Source organism: Dendrobium catenatum, unplaced genomic scaffold, assembly GCF_001605985.2.
Source record: "Dendrobium catenatum unplaced genomic scaffold, ASM160598v2 fragScaff_scaffold_1021, whole genome shotgun sequence".
In the NCBI taxonomy this organism is placed as follows: Eukaryota; Viridiplantae; Streptophyta; class Magnoliopsida; order Asparagales; family Orchidaceae; genus Dendrobium; species Dendrobium catenatum.
Window position 1 is genome coordinate 3,094,535 of NW_021319483.1, and position 17,576 is coordinate 3,112,110.

At 37.3% G+C, this 17,576-nt stretch overlaps 3 protein-coding genes across 4 annotated transcripts; 1 reads left to right on the forward strand and 2 right to left on the reverse strand.

Moving 5' to 3' along the window:
* Positions 1 to 5,652: 5,652 nt before the first annotated feature.
* Positions 5,653 to 16,076, reverse strand: LOC110102016 (GDP-fucose transporter 1). 2 transcript variants are annotated; one of them, XM_028697886.1, is made up of 3 exons: positions 16,024 to 16,076; positions 15,803 to 15,880; positions 5,653 to 6,849 (listed from the first exon to the last, which is right to left on the reverse strand). In XM_028697886.1, exon 3 carries the CDS (start codon positions 6,827 to 6,829, stop codon positions 5,777 to 5,779), a length of 1,053 nt encoding a protein of 350 aa, XP_028553719.1. In that variant the 5' UTR covers positions 6,830 to 6,849; positions 15,803 to 15,880; positions 16,024 to 16,076; the 3' UTR covers positions 5,653 to 5,776. The 2 variants fall into 2 exon arrangements, with proteins under 2 accessions (XP_028553719.1, XP_020685807.1); XM_020830148.2 differs by lacking the exons at positions 15,803 to 15,880; positions 16,024 to 16,076 and adding an exon at positions 7,025 to 7,328.
* Positions 9,154 to 11,257, forward strand: LOC110102031 (UDP-glycosyltransferase 73C6-like). The gene is made up of 2 exons (XM_020830171.2): positions 9,154 to 10,326; positions 10,421 to 11,257. The coding sequence occupies exons 1-2, from the start codon at positions 9,592 to 9,594 to the stop codon at positions 11,183 to 11,185; spliced, it is 1,500 nt and encodes a 499-aa protein (XP_020685830.1). The 5' UTR covers positions 9,154 to 9,591; the 3' UTR covers positions 11,186 to 11,257.
* On the reverse strand, positions 15,351 to 17,485 carry LOC110102029. Its single transcript, XM_020830170.2, has 7 exons — positions 17,280 to 17,485; positions 16,847 to 16,889; positions 16,677 to 16,769; positions 16,548 to 16,610; positions 16,024 to 16,119; positions 15,803 to 15,880; positions 15,351 to 15,725 (listed from the first exon to the last, which is right to left on the reverse strand). Exons 1-7 carry the CDS (start codon positions 17,399 to 17,401, stop codon positions 15,639 to 15,641), a joined length of 582 nt encoding a protein of 193 aa, XP_020685829.1. The 5' UTR covers positions 17,402 to 17,485; the 3' UTR covers positions 15,351 to 15,638.
* Positions 17,486 to 17,576: the final 91 nt, after the last annotated feature.

Below are 17,576 nucleotides of genomic sequence, written 5' to 3' on the forward strand. Positions count from 1 at the left end.
TTATTTAATCAACTAAAAGCTTCTATAAATCATCAAAATAATAAATTTATCTATCCACTGAAAGCAATTAACAATCATATACATCAAAATAATTTATTATATTCCAAAATTAGCATACAATAGTCACGAGATCAGTGCAATTAATATTTTATCACAAACTCCTGACTACAAAAGAATAAGAAAAAATATAAACAAAATCAAAAGAAAATATGAGAATCTCTATCAATCTCACTCAACTAGTCTTGACTCCTTCCCTAAGCCATAAATCATAAAAATTCACATAATGAGCATAATAGGCTAACTGTCCAACAAGTAACCAAAACTCTATCACTATTTTCAATGTAAGGCAAAAGAATCAATATTTATGCTCAATCCTAGCCAATATACATCATCACTTAATATGAGCAATAAAAAATTTTAATAATCAATAATAAAATTAATATGATTAGTAAAATTAAAAGAGATATATCAAAATATAAGAAAAATAAAAAATAGGACTATCACCCAATTGGTCATGCTAATATGATATGTTATATCAATATTAATGCAAATATGATTTTAGTTATATCTATCTATAATTCTATATATCAACCAGTTCAATACACTAACATGTAAATATTGTAATTATGTAAAGCAAGGAAAAACATTGAGCTTGAATATTGTGGTTTTTTTATTTCTATATGTTATTTATAAATCTATTTATATGTTATTCTCAGCTTATCTTTCATTTATTTTCACATATGACTTTCAATAATAATTTAAGAGTCGTCACATTCTACCAGTAAGAGTAATTCAATCAATCGATTACAAGCTACAGTTAGGATTATGTCAACCTTTTATTTAAAAGAAAGCTCGTCGGCTCACCCTCATACATATAATATTATATTTTAAAACCCAATTCATATTAATTATAGTGTTAACAACTAGCATCTTTCTTACATGCAAATGTTACGTTTTCTAATGAATTGTAAGTCAATATTATATATGAAATATAATAATCATAAAATGCGGGGAAATCTATCAAATATATCTATTATGCATTTAGTCATAGCTTCTAATTTAATCGGTCAAAGTTCAATATTCTAATCAAAATGTTCACATTGACGACATCAATCACACACCAAATTTTATGTTGTGAAAATTAGTTAAAAATCAAAATATTACAACTTTTATAAGTTTTGATCGAATAAAAATTGCATAGAATATAAAATACATAAAATAATTGAAATCAGAGATAATTCATTACAAAGAGATGAGTTTTTATAATTAAAACATAATAATATCTATTCTATAACAAATATGGTTTGTAATTTAAATTTATAATGACTTCTAAAAAAATTTATTTATCTGTGTCAAAAAATGGGCTTTTACAATCTCCCCAACTTAAAAAAATATCACCGTCGGCGACATTTTCACGCACAACAATAATCAAACAAATCAATAAAATAACGTAAATTCAATAAAATAAATCAATACAATTGAAAACAAAAAAATCCATTTAAATTTGTTTAAAATCAATACTGATCACTTACTTATCATTCATTACATTCAATCAATCATGAATTTATTCAAGCAATCATACTCACATATATCATTCAATCACTCAATATACCATGCAATTATTATCAATCAATAAATTTAAATGCAATTATAAATATATGAATTAAAATTTTACATGTGGATCCTCGAGGTGCATCTCTATTACTCTTTTGGATCAGATTGTAAGCTCTAGGTGGCAGTGTTAGTGTAGCTGAATGTGAAGGTCTTCTTTGACTTTCAACCACTCTTCTTCCATCTATTTTGCTCATAAACCCTTCATTGTATTCTCTATATCTCATAATCCTTCATATATAGTCTTGCTTGGCTTGCTCCCATCTGAATCCAGATCATGTCCCTTGTCATTGTAGTAGACAATCAATCATATGGTGTCCTCGCAACCAACATATAAAGTATTGTCCAGTTGCCCAAAAATACGATCCATTGTCTCTTACCACATCGAGCACACTTTAGTACACTCCCCACACTGAACTTAAATTCAGATCCTCTCATGTTGTCTGAAAATCAACCCCTCTTTTTACTGCTCTCTCTCCAAGTTATGTCATCTCCCAATCTCGTCTTGCTCATCATGTGAGAAAAGTGAAATAGCCAAGTCATTCTCCACCAGCCTTGCTCTCTCAACCAGCTCCAAGAACTCCTAAATCCTCAGCGGTACAGTAGATGTCTCAATTCATCTTGCAGTCCTCTCAGGAATTTATAACATTTCTCATCTACTGTAAGGATCAATTATGGTGTGAACCTTGACAGTGCGGTGAATTTGGCTTCATATTACATCATTGTTTCATCCCCCTACTCCAATTTCATGAATTTGGCTTCATATTACATCATTGTTTCATCCCCCTACGAACCAATCTCTAAAAACAACAACAAACTCTACCCAAGAAATCTCCGCACTCATTTAACCTGAAATTTCTCCCGCTATTATCATATCCGTTATCTCTATGCTTCTCCTTTAAATAGGAACACTGCAAGTGATCTTTTTCAATTCTCTGGGCACTACATATTGTTATAAATAAGAGATCAAATGATACATATAATAGCTTATTATCTTGACTTCTCTACTTTCTAGTAATAAGAAATCATAAAGCTTATTCCTTACTGCTTACCAATTTCTTTCTCTCTCTTATTTTCATAGGCAATGTCATTAGAAAGATCCAAATATTGTCCACAAACAAATCTAAATTCAATAATGGTTATTTTAATACTAAAAAAAAAACTACCTCATCGCCTAGGAGAACATTTGTAACCCAAATTGAAAGGTGGTATAAGGATTCCATATTTACATATGCTCAACAAGTCTTGCAAGGCTATGAACATTTGGAGTTATCTTACAACTCCATATAGTAGAAGGCTTGAACTAGCTCTTTGAAGCACCAATGCATTACTCTATATGTAAATACAATACAAAAACAAGGAGAAGATTGAATCCATAAATTATAAAAACTAACTCAAGCAACAATTCAAAATTTATAGTATACACCCATTCTAGAAAAGGTCTAAGGATTGAACCAACTCTTGATTTTATTATAAATAACTTATAACATCAGCATTGTTTTTGTAAACTAATTTATTATAATTTTAAGTAGATGTTCCTCTTTCTTTTTTTTTAGAAAATATCAGAATTTGATTCTTAACATGACACAATGGAGAAAAATAATTCATATATTCGACCCCACATAGTGGGATAAAGGCTTGATGTTATTGTTCTTGTAGAAAAAACCAAAATTTCATTTCCATTACTTTAATTATAGCATGGGAGGTTTATTTACAGGCTTGTCCAAGTGAAAAGGAAGAAGGCCGATTGTCTAAAATAAGAATAATCTAGTTTACAAAAATAACCCCAAATTTATAGGTTTATTTCAAATAAAATCATGAGTTTGTTCAATTCTTAGACCTTTCTTTAGACCGAGTGTACACTATAGACTTTGAATTATTGCCTTCAACTAGTTCTTCTTATTTGTGGATCTAATATCATCCTTATTTTTTTATTGTATTTGCATCCAAAGTAATATATTGAGGCTTAACACTTCTTATTTTTTTAAGGTATTATTGGTATTGTTTCTAAAATTAAATCAAACCTTTCCTAAACTTCTCTATATTTTGCTATTTGGGATGTCTTGCTTTAAAGAGTGGTCTTAATTTTCTTAAATGCAATCTTCTTATTAAATCTCAAAGCTCACCTTAACAGACATACCATTGAAATACTAATCACCTTTGTTTCAACTTGCACCTTCTACTCCCATCTTATGAGAAGTTTCTCACCATTTGGGCATACCTTTCTCCTCAGCCCTACCTTATCTGAAGTATTTCACTACATTGATTCTTGTATTTGGTGCTGCAAGTTAAAATTACTACCAACTACCTTTATCTCTAGTTTGCAATATTTGAAAGAAATGAAATGATAGATTGTTTTGGAATGTCATTTCCAGCTCCATCACTATTCCACAAAGACTGATATATATACACACAACACTAATATAGTCTGGTTAGCCTAGGCCTATAATAAAGTCTAAGGTCGCCTAGTAGACATGGAGGTAAAGGAGTCTAGCAAGCCAAAGATCCAAGGCTGAGTGAAGTCACAAGCCTCAGTGCAGATGAGGTCCAAAGAAAGCAAAAAGGAGTTAATATGGTTCCTGAAACAGTAAAAACAAGTCAAATTTTCATCTAGTAAAAATCAGAGCCACGACCAAAAGACAGCAAACATTGCCTGCATACCTCCCCTAAGAATAAGAGCAAACAATCAAAGATGATACAACACTATCAAAGAGGGAAGATAAGAAGATACTTTTACTGTAAAAAACTGCTCCATAGATTTTTCGTAACAAAAGAGAATTACATGATGCTATTGTCACAAAAATGTTCAAGCAACAGCTGCATTACATAACTTTGCACAACGCAGTCTTGCAATATATGCTATACAAATAATTCAATCGAAAGAATTCTCCAAGGGTTCGCATGATTGCCATTAAGAATGAATTCACCAACAAATTACCAAACATTGAACAAGAAAACTTACTATACTAAGTGAACTTCCTGTCATGAGACAAGGCTTCAAGATTAAAGTGAACTTCCTGTCACCACAGCAAAGTTGCTCACAACCTCTAGCCAATCAGAGACAAAAGCAGTGTAAAGTATTCAAAGCAACTCACCCACCTACTCCTACACAAATGCCGAACAGACATTCAATATAATAACTCGCCTAACTGCTCAGCTCTAGAAGCCAAACAGGCACATTCATTCGAAGTATTCAACATAACAATTAGCCAAGACTTTGTAGAGAAAGATGAAGTCAGCCAATGGCTTCACTCGAGCCCACCCCGTATCTGCAAAGTCCTAAATGCATATTTAGAATTCTCAGTAGGCGCAACTAGTATATCTTTATTTTATGGAAATCCTTCATAAGGCTATATTATATAGATTATGTATTTTCTTTAAATATAACTTTTACTATAGATGTAGCTGACCCAATATAATGGGATAAAGGCTTGTTGTTGTTGTATAAATTTTACTATAGAGCTATTATATTACCCCCACTTATAAAAAGAGATCAAAGGACAAATCTAATAGTTAATTATCACGAAATCCCTCAGCCCTACCTTATCTCAAGTTATTCCACTACATTGGTTCTTATAATGTTGGTGCTGCAAGTTAAAATTACTACCACTTTATGTCTAGTTTGCAATAATTGGAAGAAATGAAATGATAGATTGTTTTGGAGTCATTTCTAGCTCTACTATTATTCCACAAAGAGTGATATATAAACACACACTAATATAGTTTGTTAGCCTAGGCCTATAACAAAGTCTAAGGTCGTCTAGTAGGGCATGGAGTGAATGGGGTGTCTAGCAAGACAGAGATCCAAGGCTGAGTGAAGTCACAAGCCTCGGTGCAGGTTTAGTAAAACAAAAATGTGGTCCAAAGAAAGCAAAAATGACTTAATCTAGTTCCTGAAATAGTAAAAAAAGTCAAAATTTCATCTGGTAAAAATCAGAGCCATGACCAAAAGGTGGCAAAAATTGCTAACATACCTCCCTAAGAATAAGAGCAAAACAATCAAAGATGATACAATACTAGCAAAAAGGGAAGAAAATATACTTTTACTGTAAAAAACTGCTCCATAGATTTTTCATAACAAAAGAATTACAAGATGCTATTGTCAGAAAAATGATTAAGAAACCCTATCACAACAACACATAGCTAAATAACATAGATACAGAGTTCATACAACAGAATCCTTACGGGAGATGCCCAAATTTTGATTCTCATCATCAGAATCACTGTTTCCAGACACAAAATTTACTAGTTTGGCAGAAGCAGAGTCACTATGTGCTGAAGAAACCATCTTACTAGTAACTGATTGCTGATAAAGAACCCCTCCTACAAGAGTGAAAAGTAGGCAAGCTAAACCAAATGGAGTCGCATGTTTATCCCATATGAAGACGTTGATTGCAACTGTAAGAAACTTATTGACAACACCTGTAACTGTAAAAGCTGTAGCAGATATAGCTTTTCTCGCCGCAAAACCAAAGAAGCTGATAAGAAATCCAAACACACAGGACAAACTGACTGCAAGAAAAGCGCCAAAATCAAACCAATAGGCCTTCTTCGATCCAACAGCAGTAAACACATCAGCATATTCTCCAGTCATCAACCAGAATAAAGGTGACATCATCAACGATAATAGATTATTGTAAAAAACAAAGCCCCATGTGTTCAGGCCTAGGTTTGTGACGATATGCTTTATGTAAACCATCTCCGATGTGATTGTGATTAAGTAAGCTAAAGCCCATGAATAAGCAGTGAGGGTGAAAGCTGAATCAGTCATCACATACCCAACAGCGCCACCCAGTATAATCACCAAAGATAAAAATGTGAGTTTGGAAGGGCATGGCTGGTTTCTGAAAGCAGTGTCAGCAATAGCCACCAATAGTGGTGTCAAAGATCGAAAAACTATAAAAGTGTCCACATTAGCATGCCGAAGAAGATTGGTGTTTGTGAAAATAGCAAGATAGAAGACAATGGCAGCAGGTAAGAACTTTTTAGCGGTTTCTAAGTTAAAAGGATCATGGTAGAGAAATCCCAGTTTTCCAATAATCCAGACACCAGCAGCAGAAGTAAGGTACTGTAATGCGGTCAAAAGGCCAGGATAATCAAACTTGGTGATGGCAAATTTGTTGATGACGGCGAGCAAGCTTGAACACAGAGAATAACTCACAACAAGACTACTGGTCGCATAGTATTGCTTAGCCGCTTCAACTTTGATGACCGACATGGTTTAGCACTCCACCAAGCCTGCAAAATTTGTACTTTTTTCTCAAATTGGCCAAATGCACTCACTCAAACAAAGCTGCAACGAAGGTTACAAGAAGTTCCATGGACGAAGAAATTACCACCACCTTTTGAGAATCACCAAAAAGGAGAAAAACAGAGCTGCAAGATAGATGTATTTAATACTGGATTCAAATACCTGAAATTTCAGAACCGCCCTTCGATCTGCTAGATTAGGCCGGAATGCGGCTCAAAAACAAAATATTTCTTGTCGAAAATGCCTTGGACGCAGAAGCTGATAATAAAGGAATCGAAGCCCTAGTGTGGGTCGACTTGAATAAGATCAAACTAAGCAAGGTGAAGAACAAGGGACCACCGCCAAAAAAAACAAAGCTCCAAAACGGTCAAATCATCACCCTCGATCCGCCAACAAAGCGCGCCGGCGGCGAGGGATGACGAGAAAAGCAAAAAAGAAATGATTTCGTTTACCACCGGAAACCTCCGGTGCTATACACCGTCCGAAGCCCCATTTAAACGAGAAATTATTTCGCACACGGGCTTCGAGCATAGGAGAAAAGGAAGAACTATGTAGGCGGCATCACCGTCCGTTTGATTAATCAAGCGTTGCCGATAGCGGTCCGATTTGGTGCAGAGCAATATGAGATTACTAAAATAGCCTCGACAATCATATAATCGGAAGAATGCGAGGGTACATACGTCAATTAGGTGAAAATAATCGTGGCGGGAAGAGGCTATTTATCACAGTATTTTATGCTACAGCACTATATAACTGTATGATATTTTTATGAATAAGACGCGGTTAAGAAAACTAAATTAAATTAGAATAAAACAATTGCAAAATTTTTAATATTAATAAAAACTAACTTGCTTAAGAAAATGATTGAAATGTCTTTATTGATTAGATAAATTATTAGATATGATTTTAATAGTGTTTTTCTTAATTATTATATTATATTTAAATTTTTTAAAACTATTTTTTAATAATAAATATGTTGCATGTCTGACCAGCGACGTGACAAGCACTCAAACGATCTAGAGGTGTACCAGCATAATGTTAAATATAAACAATCCTCTACAAGATTGTTTGGATTTTTATCTGTAAATTGAATTCAGTGATGTCACGTGTTAATTTATACTTTCTTTTGGTTAGTTGCGGACAGATGTCATTCAGTGGTAGATGCCCCGGGTTTACCCAAAAAAAAGAAAATGGATGGGATCTACCTTTGTGTCGGTGGTAAACTAACAACCAGCTTTTTTTAATTTTCCTTTTTTTAATTATTACTGAAATTTAGGTCAAGCAAACTCGAGCTATATATATATAATCTTAATCAGACACGAATCTCGAAGAAAAATTAAGTGACAAGCTTCCAAAATTAAATCTAAGATCATCTGAACTCCGATTATGACAAACTTATAGTCAAACTGAACGTCTAAAAAATACAAACCCAACGACACCAAATTCGATTCAATCCGAGCCCAAATGAGTCCAAATCAATGACTCAAAGTGCATTTGGAAGGTTCAAATCATAATTCAAATTACCAAACACTTTTCAAACATGACATGCTTAAAGTCGAATCAAGCGGCTTGACGAAACGAATCCAACAAGCCTAAGATCATTGAATTCTGATATCATTAAGGAATTCAAATGACCATTAAACTGTCCATGATCAGGGGGATCAATATCGGCCGTCCATTCCAACCACTCCCATTTTGACCTTGATCATCCACATATTTACAAGCCAAGCCACTCTCAAAAAACTATAAATAGCCCCCACTCTTCTCATGAGGGGGGAAGAAGAAAAGGAATGGAGGAGTTTGGGAGCTCTCTTGCCACCGACCACCGCCGAAACTCTTCCCGACCACCGCCGAGATTCCTCCTTACCACTGTCGGAGTTCATGCCGACCATCGCCGGAGTTCCTCTCGAACACCATCAGAGTTTGTGCCGACCACCGTCGAAGTTGATGCCAACCACCGCCAGACTTCCATTAGTCCGTCAACCACCATCTGACTTCCGCCAGTCCGCTGACCACCGCTAGAGTTCCTCCCGATCACCGCTAGAGTTCTTCCCAACCACCGACAGGCTTCTTCATGTCCGCTGACCACCGTCGGACCTCCACCAGTCCACCAACCACCACTGAAGTTCTTCCCAACCATCGTCGGACTTCTACCTGTCTGCGACCACCATCGGACTTCCGCCAGTCAGCCGACCTCCATCGCTTGCCGACTAGGGTCCTTCCACCTGACGTCATCCTGCCGACTATAGTCATTCCAACCTTCACCACGGAAGTTCCCGTCCGGACTGTGAGTGTTCACACACAATTTGAACCAAATTGTATACAAAAATTATACACAGTGGGTACACTTATAATCCAGACATAAACTTTTTGTTTGGACTCCGCACGGAATAATTTATCCTCAAAAAGAGGAAGGGTTCATCAAATCAAAAGTATAAATATTTTAGAAAGCGAGTTCCAAGAAAATCCCAATGATAGAAATTTGGCCAAAAAAAATGCATGATAAACCCTTATATCACATCTTATTTCTATGTTCGAAAAATATACAATTTTAATATTACATCGAGAAGAACAAAACATTTGTCTTCATCTGAGACAAGTTGGAATAAGGCAGCAACCACGAAGGTTAGACAAATAGCGCTCCATATAAACCACCCATAATCAGCTACCAGTACACCATTAAGCCTTCTCCACGAACGTCTACTTGATCAGCTTCTTCAGCTGAAGCCATGAAAGATAGCTTCAATGCAAATCCCAGGCCCCACTTCGTCATCGTCCCTCTAATGGCTCAAGGCCATATGATCCCCGCAGTCGACATGGCTCGTCTCCTCGCCGATGGAGGTGCCACCATCAGCTTCATCACCACCCCGATCAACGCCGCCCGCATCCGCCCCATCATAGACAGAATCCACAACTCCGCTCTCCCGATCCGCTTCATCGAACTCCGTTTCCCCTCCGCCGAAGCTGGCATCCCCGAAGACTGCGAAAATTTCGATCTCATCACATCGGAGAATCTCCTCAAACCATTCGTCGAAGCCCTGCCTTTACTCTGTCCTCAGCTCGAGAGTTATCTCCAGCAAAGCTCGACGCCGAAGCCCGATTGCATCATCGCTGATAACTGGCATTATTGGACGGTGGAGGTGGCGAGGAAATTCGGGATTCCTCGATTGGTCTTTCACGGGCAATCTTGCTTTTCTATCTACTGCTCTACTGTGTTGAGGAGGAGGAAGATGTTGGATGAGATTGAGGATGATTTTCAGGTTTTCGAGTTGCCGGAGATGCCGGAGAAGATAGAGGTGATGAAGGCGCAAGTGAGGAGATGGGTGGATTCGCCGGACGGTTATAATATTAGGCAAATGTTTTACGCCGGCGAGGCGGCGGCGGATGGGATTGTTATCAATACGTTTGATGAGCTGGAGCCCTGGTACATAGACAGCTACAGAAAGAAGGCTATCGGGAAAAAGGTTTTGTTGGTTTTTTAATTCCACATAATTTTCGTTTGATTCTTGTGTAAACAAAAGATTAATTATTTATTTAGCTAAGTAATTAATTAATTAGGTTTGGACAATTGGGCCGCTATCTCTGTACAACAAGCACGTAGAGGACAGGGCAAGCAGAGGAAAACCCTCTTCCATCGACGGCGGGGTTCTCCTCCAGTGGCTGAACGGAAAAACCAGCAACTCCGTCATTCTCGTCAGCTTCGGCAGCATATCCCGCAACGCCTTCCCTCAAATCATCGAGATCGGTTACGCTCTCGAAGCATCCAAAATACCCTTCATCTGGGTTGTGAAGGAGGCCGATTCTGCCGCTGCCGCCGCCGTCGGCGACATCGAAACCGACAAGTGGATGTCGGAGTTCGAGGAGAGGACGAGATTGACTGGGCTCGTGATCAGAGGATGGGCGCCTCAATCGGTGATTTTATCACACGAGGCGGTGGGGGGATTCATGACGCACTGTGGGTGGAACTCGACGCTGGAGGCCATAGCGGCAGGGGTGCCGATGGTGACTTGGCCGAGGTTTGGGGATCAGTTTCTGAACGAGAGGATGGTGGTGGATGTGCTGAAAGTGGGTGTTGCGGTGGGGGTGAAGTTGCCGCCGACGAAGGTGGTGATGGCGGCGGGGGAGAAAGGGCTGAGAGTGGTAAGGAGGGAGGAAGTCGAGGAGGCGGTGAGGAAGTTGATGGGACGAGGGGAGGAAGCGGAGGAGAGGAGGAAGAGGGTGAGGGAGTTTGGGGTTATGGCTTCGAAGGCTATGGAAGATGGCGGTTCTTCCTTTCACAATTTGAAGGACCTTATCAACTTCGCGGCCTCCCATAGTACTTAACTTGATGGGGATTTGTCTAGCTAAGTATTTTCTTTAAAATTAATCGTGGTTATTATTATTTTCTTAAATTAATATAGGTTTAATAATCTATCTTTAAAATAAAAAAAAAAACTAATCATTATAAAAAAAATGCATCTGCTTATGCTTATGAATGAAAGGTAACCTGTTGTCTTTATTTTGAGTGTATAATTTAACAATATTTGAATAAGTTCTAAGAAAACATTAGTCAATCTACAGTGAAGAACTGCTTATAAACGAAAATATTCAATTATCATAATTACAAATGCGTATATAGGCTTTTTTTTTGTTAGGGGATATTTAGGTCAATTAAGGCAGACTCATACACACATTACATACATCAGACTCGAATCCAAGACCTCTTAATTAATAGCTTAAGCTCCCAACTAACAGATCAAAATAAGATGTGTTATATATATAGGCTTCCATAGGTAAGCATTACACTTGAAAGGTGCTTTGCGATATACTAGAAATGGAGGTGGCAGCACAATCTATGACGGGAGGGCCAATACTTATTCATTTGGTTGGAAATGGAGAAAGCTGAGATTACTTTCTCAAGATACTAGAAGTAGTGATAAAGGCAATGAGGCTAAGGCTGCAATGCATGTGGTACCCGGATCCACACTTCTACCCACGCCCATATGCTACAGAAGCAAAGTTAGCTGATCTCCTCAAAAAGCTTCAAGATGTGGTATCAAAAACATTGACGGTAACTCTACCGCCCTTACATGTATTACAACATCAAATTGACTTTGTTCCGGGGGTGACCGTTCCTAATCTTTCTCATTATAATCTGAGTCCGATAGTACATCAGATTCTCCAACAAATCGTAGAGGAGCTCTTGGAGAAAAATCTTATCCATACGAGTCTTAGTCCTTGTGCAGTTTCAGCTTTACTTGTGCCGAAGAAGAACAACAATTGTCGAATGTGTGTGGACAGACAGGCCATTAACAAAATAACTGTGAAGTTTTGTTTTCTACTGCATAGAGTGGAGTTATTGGAAAGATTATCAAGAGCCATTGTATTTTCAAAGTTGGATCTCCATAGCGAATATCATCAAATCTAGATTTGTCCTGGGGATGTGTGGAAAACTGCGTTTAAGACGCGTTAGGGGTTGTATGAATGGAAAGTAATGCCCTTTAGGCTATGCAATGCACCATCCACTTTTATGAGATTAATAAACGAAGTCCTTAAACCCTTTCTTAATCAGTTATGTGTGGCCTATTTCGACGATATCCTCGTTTATAGCTCTTCATTGGATGATCACCTCTAAGTCAACTATCACACATTCACTCGACATTGAGATGAAACCAGTTGTACCTAAACACATCCAAGTGCGAGTTTGCCGCGCCACAAGTCCATTTCTTGGGTTTTATCATATCTTCCAAGGGAGTCCGTGCTGACCCTAAAAAATTAACTGCTATTACTTTGTGACCAGTCCCAAAATCGTTCTTTGATCTGCGTAGTTTTTATGGCCTTGCAAATTTCTATCGTTGAAGTCATTAAGGCTACCATGTCTTCGGCTCCCATACTCACTCTCCCGAACTTTGAAAAGTCATTTCACGCTGACACGAATACGTTGGCAATCGACATAGGGGCTGTTTTGAGTCAAGAAAATCGGCCAGTAGAATTCTTCAACGAAAAATTGTGCCTCGCCCACCAAAGGTGGATTGTCTATGACCAGGAGTTATATGATGTCATGAGGGCCTTGAAACAGTGGGAGCACTCTCTATTGCACCAATACTTCATCCTTTATAGCGATCACAAGGCGTTGCAGTATATCAATAATAAAAAGCACATCAACTGGATGCATGCCAGGTGGATTTTGTTCTTACAAAAATTTTCATTTGTTTTAAAACATAAAACAGGTGCCCAAAACATCGTCGTCGACTCTCTGAATCGACGACTAGCTCTCCTCACTCAATTGCATACAAAGATGACCGGATTGGAGTGCTTAAGGGAGCTTTATGCAATAGATGCCTACTTCATACCCATTTGGGAGGCTTGCCATTAGAACTCTTTTTCTCCGAAATTCGTCATAAGACATGGGTATCTATTTAAACACAATTTATTGTATATCCCAGACTCCTCATGGTGGCCACAATTGATCAAGGAAGCTCATTGTGCAGATTGTACACACGCAGTGGCCGAAATAACACCTATGCACAACTACAATCCATACTTTTTTGGCCATATTTAAGAAGGGATGTCATGTGATTCGTGGAACGCTGCCAGTGTGCTAAGCTTACAGGGGCGGCAGACAAAATACTAGGTTATTCCTCCCCCTGTCGGTGCCGGACACCATCTGGGGGGATTTGAGTATAGATTTTATACTGGGCCCTACCTTGTACTAAACACGGGAACAATTCCGTCATGGTTGTGGTTGATTGGTTCTCCAAAATGGCTCACTTCATTGCATGTAAGAAGACATTTGACGCACTTAACATTGCATTTCTATTTTTCAATGGGATTGTTTGCCTCAATGAAATTCCTGTAGCCTCACTTCTAATCGTGATGTTAAGTTCATTAGCCATTTTTGGAGGGAGTTGTGGAAACGATTGCACATAGACATTAAACTAGGCTCAGCCTACCACCCTCAAACTGATGGGCAAACATAAGTAGTAAATCGAACTCTTTGCAATATTCTTCGATGTTTAGTTCATGAGCATCCTGAGGTTTGGGACGACCTTCTCGGGCAAGCGGAATTTGCTTACAACATTATGTCAAACCAATCCATAGGAAAAAGCCCATTTGGCATTGTCTACACCATGTAGACGAACCACACAATAGATGTGGCAGTACTTCCCAAGTGCAACAAAAAAGTAGCTTCGGTACTAGTGGAGCAGTTTTCTTCCATACTTGTACATATTCGCAACAAGCTAATTGAGTCTAACAATAAGTACAAACAAGCAGCAGACAAGCACCGACGTGAGAAACTCTACAGTCCAGGTGACTTAATCATGGTACGCCTGAGGCGTAAACGATTTGCTCCCAGAACCTATTCTAACTTGAGCCGCTGACAAACCGGTCATGTTCCTATCCTCAGGCGAATCAATGCCAACGCCTACGTTGTTGATTTGTCACCTGAACTTAATACTTCATCCGCTTTTAATGTCGCAGACATGTTCGCATACCACCCACCCACTAGATGAAGCAAAAACCAACATTTCATCATCCGAGTAGGATTCTTCAGTTACTGGCACCGCATCATACCCATTCTATCCTTTTTATTAGTTATTGCTTTTGACTTACCGTTAGGATTAGTGCCACTTTAGTTTCTATTTACAGTTCTGTAGGACATTTATTTACCTTTTGCATGGTATGGCTATTTTTAGCAAGAGAATGCGTCTCTTCATGGTTTATCTTCTTCCCAGGAAGGGGAGCAAGTTCGTTTTTCAATATACTTACTACAGTTATCTCCGTTACCTATTTGACTTGTGTTTTGTGCTTTTGCCACCCGCTTCTTCCACAGATTACCACATCACATATACATATATAGGCTTCCATAGGATCTTCTTATATAATCATCTCATTCTACATATACGTAATAATTTTTCCTTGAACTCCATAATCTTATCCCCATTGAATTGTTTTGCCTTCTTGCTCCTTATAATACTTCTCAATTATAATTAGAGAGAGAGTAAAAAAAAAAGAGAGAGTAAGTAGGAGGGAATAGAAAGCCTATAAGAATTTTGAGTTCTGAGATAAATACTTCATTAATAATGAAAATTCATTACAAAGAAACCCCTATTTAGAGCCATAAATATCCTGATTAAAATAATGAAGAAAATGTGCTCAACTTATCATATAAGTGACATAGCTTAATTATATGATGATTAGTCAATCCTATCTAAAAATTATCCTTGGTCAAGGTTTGATCACATGCGATCGATACCTTGATATATATTCTTGCTTTCTATAACTCGACTTTGGCTTTGTTTGGGACGGCTTTCTTACTGATTCTTAAAGCATCTTTTTAATATAAAAATTTAATTTTAAAACTAGAAATTTGTTTTACAAGATAATAAAAAAGCCGTCACAAACGAAACTTTCACTGTAAGATTGCTAATAACCGGAGATAGAATGTTAATTGGAATAAGGATAAGTTCCCCCTCCCACATTAGATGCACAAACAATAAATATCACATACCAAAACTATAGTTTAGATTTTATTAGATAAAGAATTGACATATGATCCCTGCTGGGTGATCTTTGCCTTGAACATATATTTAAAGGGAACCATAATATTCATTGAACATACATTTTTAAATGAACAAAATGACATTTTTAAGCCTATTGAAAAAATTTTCACAGGCCTGAACACTATTTTCAAATATGAGACTATACACAAAGCAATATAAACAACTATCGACCTTGGAAGAATCTATCATCATTTTATCTAAATGAGTGAATTATCCTGATGGTAATTAGAGCATCAATAGGCAACACCACCAAGAAACACATCCCTATCATGAAGTAGGCTCTCAGTTAGCCAGTAACCATCCCAACATCCACCAATCCTCTGTTAATAAGTAGCCTTTTAGTTCATTCAATGTGGTTTGGAGGTAAATAGCAATGGATCAGGATAGAAAGGCAAACCTGAATCATTGTAAACTGGAAGGTTTCTTCTTCCTCGGGCCGTGAGCCTTGCACCAAAACTCTCTGTTTAAACTGATCCTATAACATGATCATCAGCAAAAGAAAACTTCTGTTATTCATAGTTGAAAGACTGTAGGCAAGCAATAATATAAGACTAGTAAACAAGCGAATCATATTACACTATAAAACCATATTGAGCAGGCATAGTTTCATTGCAATACCTCTTTCACCCACAAACTGCTTAGAATCTTGTGTTCCTTGTGGCAAAGAAGAACTCGGTAAGTGGAATGGTGAAATAATCTTCTGAATCGCTCAAACTGCAAGAAAACTGTATCGGATCACAAAAAAATACAAAAGAGCAGAATTAATAAACTGGCCTATCAGGCTATCATAGCCATTGAGGTGTTTGGTATCCTATTTTATACAAGATTTAAGGAGAAATAGAAATTTGGTGACTCAAAGTTTACTATTTTGATAAATCTCATGTCAACCCTACTGTTATTAATTAAATTCAGGATTTGCTGAGTGCCGCCATTCATAAATCTTAAATCCAAAGCCAAATAAGAAACAATTTCTCATGATTTAATAAGATATAACAATTGTCCTGTCAAATAACTTTCAGGTTTTGATCTCTCAAGATTTACTAAATCTAGCTTAAGTAAAGATTTACTAATCATGCTTGTAGCGAAACAGCCTCATTGTATATCAAGGTTCTTTTCAACCAAACAATGAGATACTTACTAACCTGCCCAAGATCAAAAAATGGCCCAAAATAGGTTGATCTTTCAAAGGGATCAAATCCAGCAAACTGAGGATAAAAACTAGTTAGATTTTGAAGACTGAACTATGCCGAGCTTTCAGTAGAAAACAGTACCCTGTACATGACTTCTATCCCATAGTCTTGACGAGGTTGATCATTGTATTTCAATGCATCTAGCTGACACTGAACTGCTTCTTCAGCGCTAAACTGAAAATAATGAACAAAACCAATTACTACACTAAAAATTAACAATGTAAGTAGGAACTTATTCTTCAGAGAATTACATCCAGCTTAGGGCCAAAAGGTCTTTTCTTGCGAGATTCAAGCCTGTAAAAACATGGCAGCTGAGTTATATTGCCAATATTAAAAGATGTTAAAATATTTCCAAACCTTCAAAATAAATTTCGTTGGTGCAAACCCCCTGCACAACAGATGAACCTTACCAAAAAATAAATAGGCATCAAAATCACACCTTGAACAAATGTTGTGCTGAAGAAAAGGTAATTAGGTTATCTTGGCTCAAAAAATAGAAACGCAGAATTTTTTTCACAGTTTTCAGTAATATAAAAATAAGAATTCGGCTATTGTGCTGAATATGCTAGTAAAAGAAATGTTCTTCAAATATACCAAAAAGTTGATGGCGAAGAGAATTAATGGAGGAAAATATCAAAAACTTAAAAGACGATTGAACATGGAAAACCATCGCGTGAAACACACCATTCAGAAGAGAAGAAATCAGGAGTTGGAGAAGTAGAAGAAGCCCTGAAACGAGCGTGAGGTTTCGCCCGGAAGCCTACGACGGGCTTTGGGAACGGGTATACTAGGGATGAGATTGCCATCGTCTCCCCTCAATTTCTTGACTCTCTTCTCCAATCTCCTTATGGCTTTATCCCCTCAACCTTTAATTTTCGGAGCATTAAGCATTTGCGATTCTTTAAAAAAATAAAAAATGAAAATATTTTTATTTATGTATGTCACTGTTAAATTTTAAAGGCTTTGAGAATATTAGTTGTT